Source organism: Protomyctophum bolini (genome assembly GCF_963924005.1).
Source record: "Protomyctophum bolini genome assembly, chromosome: 6".
NCBI classification, from domain to species: domain Eukaryota; kingdom Metazoa; phylum Chordata; class Actinopteri; order Myctophiformes; family Myctophidae; genus Protomyctophum; species Protomyctophum bolini.
In genome coordinates this window covers 46,831,900-46,841,246 of record NC_137867.1, presented here as the reverse complement: position 1 = coordinate 46,841,246, position 9,347 = coordinate 46,831,900, and the positions used below count along the sequence as shown (strand labels likewise).

General features: G+C 42.3%; 1 protein-coding gene across 1 annotated transcript; it reads right to left on the bottom strand.

Annotated features, from left to right (window-relative positions):
• Positions 1-803: 803 nt before the first annotated feature.
• Positions 804-8,812, bottom strand: LOC308316781 (E3 ubiquitin-protein ligase TRIM35-like). The gene is made up of 6 exons (XM_080765559.1): positions 8,367-8,812; positions 4,803-4,898; positions 2,857-3,087; positions 2,744-2,766; positions 2,522-2,649; positions 804-1,495 (listed from the first exon to the last, which is right to left on the bottom strand). Exons 1-6 carry the CDS (start codon positions 8,760-8,762, stop codon positions 1,008-1,010), a joined length of 1,362 nt encoding a protein of 453 aa, XP_080621685.1. The 5' UTR covers positions 8,763-8,812; the 3' UTR covers positions 804-1,007.
• Between the last annotated feature and the right edge of the window lie 535 nt (positions 8,813-9,347).

Here is a 9,347-nt window from a genome sequence, read left to right as displayed (position 1 = left end):
TTAATTAAAATAAACTATATGAAGTATGAACCGCTGACTCTTGCAATTCCCTGTGATTTGTTGAAAGTAAAGACAAGCTATTATGCCATTGCATATAGGATAGGTTATTAGAACAAATCTGTCCTGTTCTGTATGTCTACAACCTGGGTGAAGGTATGTGTAAGTGCTAGTTTGTCAACTTTTGACCTTTTGTATAACAAACTCACTGATGCACCCATTCTGTGGGTTTAGGTGTACGCAGTAGGAAGAATGTCACTGTCCACTTGGTACATTCATTTGCTTTGCTTTTATTTCAAGTAAACTGCATGGTACAAACATCTTCCATGTTTGCTGGTAAAAACCATGTATCCACAAAGTGCATGAATTCCCCACACAGGCTGTCCATAATTAACCCCTAGGCCTGGAGGCATGCCCGTCTATGCCCAACCCACTAACCCAATTAACCAAGTATCTTTAGAATATTCTTGGCTAAATAATAACAGAAATAATAATCAAAAAACACAGTGAATTGGCTTCTACAGTAGGCTATGTGTGGATAACTGTGTCCTGATATGTAGTCTCGATTATGTATTGGACAGTTTTAATGCTTCCATAAACCAGTGTGATTATACAGTATCTGAGCTACTGTTCCATATTTGCCAATAAAGTAGCTTTTCTTATTAATGAAAGAATGCACACAGTCTTCACTTACAGTACAGCCAACAATGTTTTAATGGAAATCAGGTTTTAACTTTTCTTACAAACTTATATATTGGCATATCAAACCATTTTGACGTAAAAATGATGACAACATTTAACCAGAAAGCATTATAAAAAATAAAACATAACATACAAGAGCTTGAGAGCTAACAAAGTAAAAAAGTTTAATGCACTGTAAAATCAACACCAGAGAGAAAAGAGACACATTTTATCAACACATTCATGTTGTTTCCTGAAGTTTATACAAATGTATTCATTATCATAATCAAATCTATTATTGAGAGGAAAAACAAACAACAAAACCGAATTTAAAACTCAACCGACAGGATTTTCACGTTAGCTCCAAAACACGGGAGGACAGGTTCAGAGAAAGAGTTTGAAAAAAGTTCGATGGTGCGTAAGTGTGTTGTCCCTTCATAAAAGGACAGCTTTCCTTGGTCATAATGTAGCAGAACCATGATTTTTTCGATCATAAATCCAGTCAGTTCAGCTATCACTATACAGTAATCCTTGGGATTTCTTTCACAGAATTCATTGAAAGAATTCTTGTAAATACCCCACACGTCACCGGTTGCAGTCGTCACCCCAACACCCCAGAACCCGTCCACCTCTATCTCCCAGCGGTGCGTCCCAGAGGAGATCCATTCAGATCCACGGGCGTTCCAGTAGAAATCAGTCATCATCCTCTCTGGGATGTCTGGCACCGGCTGATCTCTATCGCTCCGTTTCACACTCGTTAAATCCTCCGATATAGTAACATATGTGAAGGCAGTGTTAGGGTCTAGAACGACAGGACCTGCATGGAGATATTCATTGTTAATAAAAAAACAAAAACTTGTGTGAAGTGAGGGGTGTGCTTTGTGTTGCCACAAATGTACGTCATATTTTGACGGACAAAGCCAACTCGGATCGTGACAAATCATGACAATGAACACACTGTTTTGGGGGCCGATCAAATAATTTATAAGAAGAAAAACAAAACAAATAGTGTGCCTTTATTTTCTTCTTTCTAATGATTTGATCGGCCCCAAAATATTGCGTTCATTGTCATGATTTGTCACGATCCGAGTTGGCTTTGTCCGCGGCGTAACCGTCTTTAAATAATTACTTTAAGAAATGCCTATGAGGAAAATGAAACGGCGATTTCTTTTCCGGGTCTCACGAGGGGGGGGGCGGGACTGCGACGCTCTATTATAGAGAGTGCCCCTCAAAAATCACACTTGTGTGAGGGGCGCTCTTATCATCGTACATTATCATACATAACATTCCGTGCTCAGCCAATCAAATCATGTCTGTGGTACGAACACCACTAGTACAACTAGAATTGCACTCTGTCGAGCTGCCAAACTTGCACATTTGCACTTTACTTGTGCGCAACCAGAGCGCGCCATGAGGTGCGCTCACCACTGCTGGTACGTCTGCTGCTCTGAGTCCTAAAGCTCTCTGCTGCTGTCGTAGGTTTGAAACACAGCAGTGGTCACTGGTCAGTGGTCCCTCATTGCCCACTGGAGTACACCCACACCCAGCCGATACATGATACCCCCCCCTTATACCAATGTTGAAACATTCTTTAGTTACGTCATCGAGAACAGTGGTTTCTCATTGGCTGGTTGAATGTATACTGACATACAATACATACTATAGTTCCCCGATTGGCTGAGCGACGCCACCGCCATACGCAGCCGATTACAGTACTTGCACGCTCTGCTTGCGCAAGTAATTGAGGTATATATACAGCAGTGATTTTTTTTTTCTTTTTACAAATAAGAGGCTTTTTGAGACAAATCTGCCTGTGAAAATCCTGGAATGTGTGAGTGCTTACTGTATTGGATGATGCCCTTCATGTTGGTCCACACCTTGTACTGAACATTTCCCAGGTGTTTGGCCACGTCGATCAAGGATCCTGCTGGAATGTGTGGATCAGGCAACGTGGCCAGCTGGTCCTGGGCTCTGGAACGGATATTCATAATTAATATTAAACACAGAACTGGAGAAGTTCTGAGAGCAGCAAGGAGAACAACAGAGACATGTCTTTACACAGTACCTTTTAATGGTCATCTTGAACTTCTGTAGAGAGAAAACAAGGTTATGAATGGCAAATTACTCATTGAGTTCTGATAAACGATAAAACATTCAATAAAACATAAAAGTGTTTACAAGCATGAACGGGGCATCGCCAGCCATCAGCTGCTCTTCTGTGATTCTGAGCGTGTTTGAGATGGAAGAGATCTCTGCGTTCAGATTGTCCATCTGGATCTTTATCTCCTGACTCTTCTGCCTCTCCTCCGTCCTCAGTGCATCGATCTTAGAGGCTTCCTCTGTTCGCAGGAACAGGTACATTTTCTGAAAGTCCTCTCTGATTCTCTTCTCTGTCTGCTGGGCCTGGAGCTGAAAGCATTGAGACGAGGACCACTGACGTCACCTCCATGTGAAATACATTATTCAATAGGACAACTTTAGTTTTTGTTTTCAACCACGGTTCATGTTTTAGGTTGTTATGAGAGAAAGTAAAAGATGAGTGTTGATTTGTTTTCATGTGCTGCTTTCTTTCGTTTTAGAGATTTTAGCTGTTTTTTATAGGGGGGGCGGGGGCATTCGAGCATGGGGCTAAATAATATGTATTTCTTTACAAAATGTTATAGCGATTACTTTTTTTTATTATTTACTTATAGTCCTACTAGACCCCAAGAAATTACATCTGGCCACAAAAGATCACAGGATCTATGCTGAATGTGAAGGTAGCCTACTGGGGCGAAGCAATTCAATTCAATTCAAAGGGCTTTATTGGCATGAGAAAACATACGTTTACATTGCCAAAGCAGAAGCACTGTGGGCTGTATTTTGCGTGTCTTAAGTACCAGGTCTTATTACCTAACTTGAGTAAACTAAAGACCTGGAGGCGTGATCAATGCTCTTTGGCCACTCAGAATAGCCAAATGGCATTGATCGCGCCTCCAGGTCTTTAGTTTACTCAAGTCAAGGACTGTATAAAGAGGACAGGAAGCGAAGACCGTAAGGGCGCCGCCATGTTGATCACATGGTGCTCCATGGAAGGAAAGAAACATGCGCAGTTGAGACCAGGAAGTTGGACATGCATATGGCACAAATGGCCCAGCAGATGGCGTGAGGTGATTAAAGACCTTGCTGAAAGTAGGGACGCTTGTATCTCACTCTTCTGCCAGCCTATATGCTGAAGCCAGCTTGGCTCAGTGCTCACCATGAACGGACTGACTGAGACAGCCGTGTCATGATCAGTGCAACTATAATATATCTATATAATTTGTATGTAATACAGTGGTTTTCAACTTTTGCCTGTTGATCAGTCCGTTCATGGTGAGCACTGAGCCAAGCTGGCTTCAGCATATAGGCTGGCAGAAGAGTGAGAAATAACAAGCGTCCCTACTTTCAGCAAGGTCTTTAATCACCTCACGCCATCTGCTGGGCCATTTGTGCCATATGCATGTCCAACTTCTTGGTCTCAACTGCGCATGTTTCTTTCCTTCCATGGAGCACCATGTGATCAACATGGCGGCGCCCTTACGGTCTTCGCTTCCTGTCCTCTTTATACAGTCCTTGACTCAAGTTAGGTAATAAGACCTGGTACTTAAGACACGCAAAATACAGCCCTGTGTGTCATAGGCTCAATAGGCCAGTTTGACACATTCAATATATCCTGTGATCTTCTGTGGCCAAATGTGATTTCCTGAGGTCTAGTAGGACTATAGTAAAGAATAAAAAATAAAAAAATTGCTATAAAACTTTCTAAAGAAATACATTTTTAGCCCCGTGCTCGAATGCCCCCACCCCCCTATAAAAAACAGATAAAATCCCTAAAACGAAAGAAAGAAGCACATGAAAAGAAAATACACTCACCTTTTACTTTCTCTAATAATAACCTAAAACATGAACCTTTAAAGACCATTCCTTCAAACAATATAATTGGATGCATGAAATGTTTGCTGAATGTGAAGCTTAAATTAATAGAGTGAAAGGAAAGAGGGGTGAAATAGAGACAGTAGAAAGGTTAACCGTAAACTAGTTAAGTTCAAGTTCAAACTGAGCTATAGATCAGCTATAGGCTTCACTTTATTACTCTGACTTACCTTGATGTGACGTGCGATTTTATCGCATTGACCTTTTACCCGTTTAAAGGTCGCCTCTTTGGTCCTTAAATGCATCTGTGCCGTTCTGAGTTCGACCTGCAATGACATAATTATCGTGAACTTGCATCAAATTGTTGAAATTGGTTGAAGATACTGTAATGTTCATGCATTTGACAGTTTAACCTTTCATCCGTAAGGGGGCGCTTATTGGCATGTCAGGGAAGCATGTAGATGGATTCATAGCTTGCATTGATTCATGTGTTCATATCAAGAGCATTCAATAAACCAGTCTGCATGGTTTCAGCCAGCTAATTACCCAACCCACAAGAGTGTGTGATTCTACTCAAACTGTCATTGATCTCATTCTGACCTCGGACAAATCCAGAATCTCCAAGAAAGGGGTTATTGTATGTGGGCTCAGTGATCATTTTATGATTTTCTGTACCCGCAAAATACAGAAACTAAAATTTGACTGTCACAAAACAGTCATATCTAGGGACCTCAAAACCTACTCTAGTGAGGCCTTTAACCTAGAACTGGAGAGACTGGATTGGTCCGATGTGCTCAGGAGCTCACTAGTCGAAGAAGCATGGCTTGGCTTTAAAACCAAATTTACAACAGTACTAAACAACATGGCTCCTCTGAGAACCATCAGGGTCAAAACCCGCTCGGAGCCATGGATGAATTCGGACATACTGACTGCAATGAAAGCCAGAGACAACAAATGCTCTGAACTTCTTAAATGCAAGTCCAAGCTAGCTAAGCGCTTCGACAGTGATCTCCAAACCAAACTGTGCATCCTTAAAACCCAATGTAACAAGCTAAGAAACGGTGTAATTGCCATGACCAAATCAGCCAAAAGTAACTTTATCAATGATAAAGCCGAGGAAATCAAAAACAATCCTCGGGAGCTCTGGAAGCTACTAAACAACCAACTAGGCTGTGGTCAGAAACTTAAAACCAGGTTTACTAACATAAACATCAAATCAAATAACACCCTCATCACTGACAAGGTTGATGTAGCCAATCACTTGAACATCTTCTTTACAAACATTGCAACAATGCTGGTTAACAAACTGCCCTCCCACTCTGGGCGTTTTGGTGTAGAGCACATCAAAGGCTTCTACAAAAACCTAGGTGTTTGTAAAGATGATTTTAAAATGACAATGGTAACAACTGAGGAGGTACTTAAGAAACTGAGTGCCCTCCAACCCCACAAGGCCACTGGCCATGACAATATTCCCTCCAAATTTCTCAGAGACTCAGCCATTTCCATAGCTCCAGTCATCACCCACATAGTTAACCTCTCCATCAAACAAGGACAGGTCCCCAGAGATTTTAAACTGGCCAAAGTAACCCCCCTGTACAAAAAAGGGAGCAAATTAGAACCCGGCAACTACCGCCCTATTTCTATTCTAAGCTCCATCTCGAAAGTGATGGAAAAAATAGTCTATGAACAGGTTGAAAAGTATCTTGCCACTAATAAATTGTTGTACGAGTTCCAATCTGGTTTCAGAACATCCCACTCCACTGACACATGCCTTCTCTATTTGAGCGACCACATCAAACACGAGGTGGATGCTGGAAAATACTGCGGCATGGTCATGCTGGACCTCCAAAAGGCTTTTGACACCGTGAACCACTCCATACTGGTTAACAAGCTTAAAGCTATTGGTTTTGATAGCACATCAGTGAGCTGGATGCAATCCTACCTGGAGGGGAGAGAACAGATGGTGGAAGTGAACGGAACACTGTCCCCCCCCCTCCCAGTGAGCTGTGGCGTCCCACAAGGAAGCATACTAGGGCCTTTACTGTTCCTAATATATGTAAACGACATGACTTCAGCTTGTGACTGCAACTTGTTCCTGTTCGCAGACGACTCAGCACTGCTGGTCTCGGACAGGAACAAACTGCAGGTTGAAAAGACCCTCAGCTCTGAACTCGGTAGAATCTGCACCTGGCTCGCTGATAACAAACTATCCTTACACCTGGGAAAAACTGAATCCATTCTCTTCGGATCAAATAGTAATCTCAAAAAGGCAGATGGCTTCTTGGTTAGAGTTGGTGATGATATTATCACACGGAAGGATCAAATTACCTACCTAGGTTCCATCCTGGAGGCCAATCTTTCCGGTGATAAGATGGCCACCAACGTAATCAAAAAAGTCAATCAAAGAACAAGATTCCTCTACAGGATCTCCTCACTGGTCGACAAAAACACCTTGAAGACCTTAACAGGAGCCCTTGTACAAGGTTTCTTTGACTATGCATCCACCTCCTGGTACCACAGCACCTCAAAGGCCCTTAAAACAAGGCTCCAGACCTCCCAAAACAAACTGGTCAGGCTCCTACTTGGCCTCACCCCCCGAACCCACCTCACCCCTGCCCACTTTGACAGGCTGGGATGGCTTAGGGTCGACGACAGAGTACAGCATCTTGCAATGGGTCTGGTCCACAAGATTAGATACACCACCAAGATACCCATGTACCTGTCTAAATACTTCCTTAATGTAAACGAAGTCCACACCCACAACACCAGAGGGAGTGCAACAAACCATGTACAACCCAGATTCGGCACAAACAAGGGACTAAATTCTTTTCGCTCCTATGCGACCAAAATGTGGAACGCCCTACCAACAGTCATTAAGACATGTGAATCCCTTGGCTCCTTCAAAACTGCTCTCAAAGGGCACCTACGGATGGCTGCAATTCGAAACTGGCCTCTGTAAAAGCTGAATTTGTATCTGGATTGTACTGTGTTTTTGTATGGACGTGGTGTTGGGTGCCTGCACATATGCACACATGGCATCAACGCATGGTGTTGTGTGCAGGCGCCCTACACTCTGTCTTTGTACTATGGATTGTACTATGTTTTTGTATGGACGTGGTGTTGGGTGCCTGCACATATGCACACATGGCATCAACGCATGGTGTTGTGTGCAGGCGCCCTACACTCTGTCTTTCGTTTTCTTTTCTTTTATCCCCCTGTTCCCCTCACTGTATATATACTTTTTTTCCCTTTTCGCTTCCTATATGATGAATTCCTGTTCTGTTCTTTAACTACATAGAAGTGTCTATTTGTTTGTCTCTAAATGTTTTGATGAATTGAACAATGTGGACCCTGTTGTAAACAAGTGTAAGGCTTAATTGGGTCGTCCACTCACAGTTAACAGTCTTTGTATTGAGTTTGTGCTTGAAATGTACTGTAATTCTGCAAACTGTTAATAAAGATTTCAATCAATCAATCAAAAAAGTCTTTGGAGTTAAAGCAGTGCTTTGTGGATCAATTCTAAAACTTTACAGATACTGTCATGTGAATGAATGTACTGACGGGACAATGTGTGTTTAAGCCCGGACTGTATTGAGAGGCGCACGCGCCGGAAGTCAGAAAGCTACTACATGTGATGATAACAACAGAGAGATACAGTGTGAGCGAACGAACTAGACCAAATAAATACAACCTCTAGAGTTGAAGTAAGTTGTCAAGAGTTACTCATTATATCGGTCATATTCTGCACAGATACAAATATGAAAGGGTCTATTTTTCAAAGCAATAACGCTCACCTTATGATCCTGTGCAGCTTCACTGAGAGGCTCACAGTTATGTGTCTTATGTTGTTTTGAATCTCTACAAACCACACAGATGGGCTGCTGATCATCCACACAGAAAAGCTTGAATCTCTCACTGTGAAGGCTGCAGAGATCCTCACCTCCTCTCTGACTTATCTCCTGCCGCAGGTTGTCAGAGAGGTTTCTCAGTGCCAGATTATGAGGTGGTTGACGCATTTTAAACAGTTCCTTACAGACGGGGCACGTCTGGGTCGAGCTCCGTCTCCACCAGTTCTGAAGACAGTCCTTACAGAAGCTGTGGCCGCACAGCAAGACGACCGGATCCGTGAAGATGTCACAGCACACGGGGCAGGTACATTCTACCTCTGAGGGAGACGGACTGGTTGCCATGTTAGTCTCGTCTCGTGTGCCTTCTGTTGTTTACTTTCTTCTCCTCTTCTTCCTTGAAACTATGACACTACAGTGTTCTTCTTCTTCTTGTGGGGTTTATTTGGCGGTTGGCTAACATATTTCTGCATTACCGCCACCTGCTGGTGTCTATATTGCTCCTATTTCTTGGATTCCTGAGTTAGTAGTTACTTTATACATGGTTTCTCTTAAATACTCAAAAATGTGCCAGCACTTGGAACAGTTTCACTTTGCCTCTAAATCCTATTAGACCTCACATAATTATTACATTATAGGGATGTGCCGAGGAGACATTTTGGGCGATATCGATATAATGAATTGCTGTTATGGCCAATAACCGATATTACCGATGTCGATATGATCTCATTCTGTTTTTTGAAAGATTATAATAATTTTGTCCATTCTGAAAAATACATGTAACAGGGTGTCTGCACTGCAGGCTTAGTTAGGCAAGTCAGATTGAACTTAAATACCTTTATATTTAATATAACACTCACAACAAGTACTTCTTATGCCTACAGTGTATATGAAATAGGGGTTGAAGCAGTGTCCTAAGTATAAGCACAC

Bases quoted from the DNA above. Each gene is read 5' to 3' on its own strand.
- LOC308316781 (XM_080765559.1), bottom strand. From the start codon at position 8,762: ATGGCAACCAGTCCGTCTCCCTCAGAGGTAGAATGTACCTGCCCCGTG. The intron at 4,899-8,366 runs GTGAGCGTTATT...ATGTCATTGCAG, and splicing joins AAGCTGCACAGGATCATAAG to GTCGAACTCAGAACGGCACA. The intron at 2,767-2,856 runs GTAAACACTTTT...TTCTCTCTACAG, and splicing joins GCGATGCCCCGTTCATGCTT to AAGTTCAAGATGACCATTAA.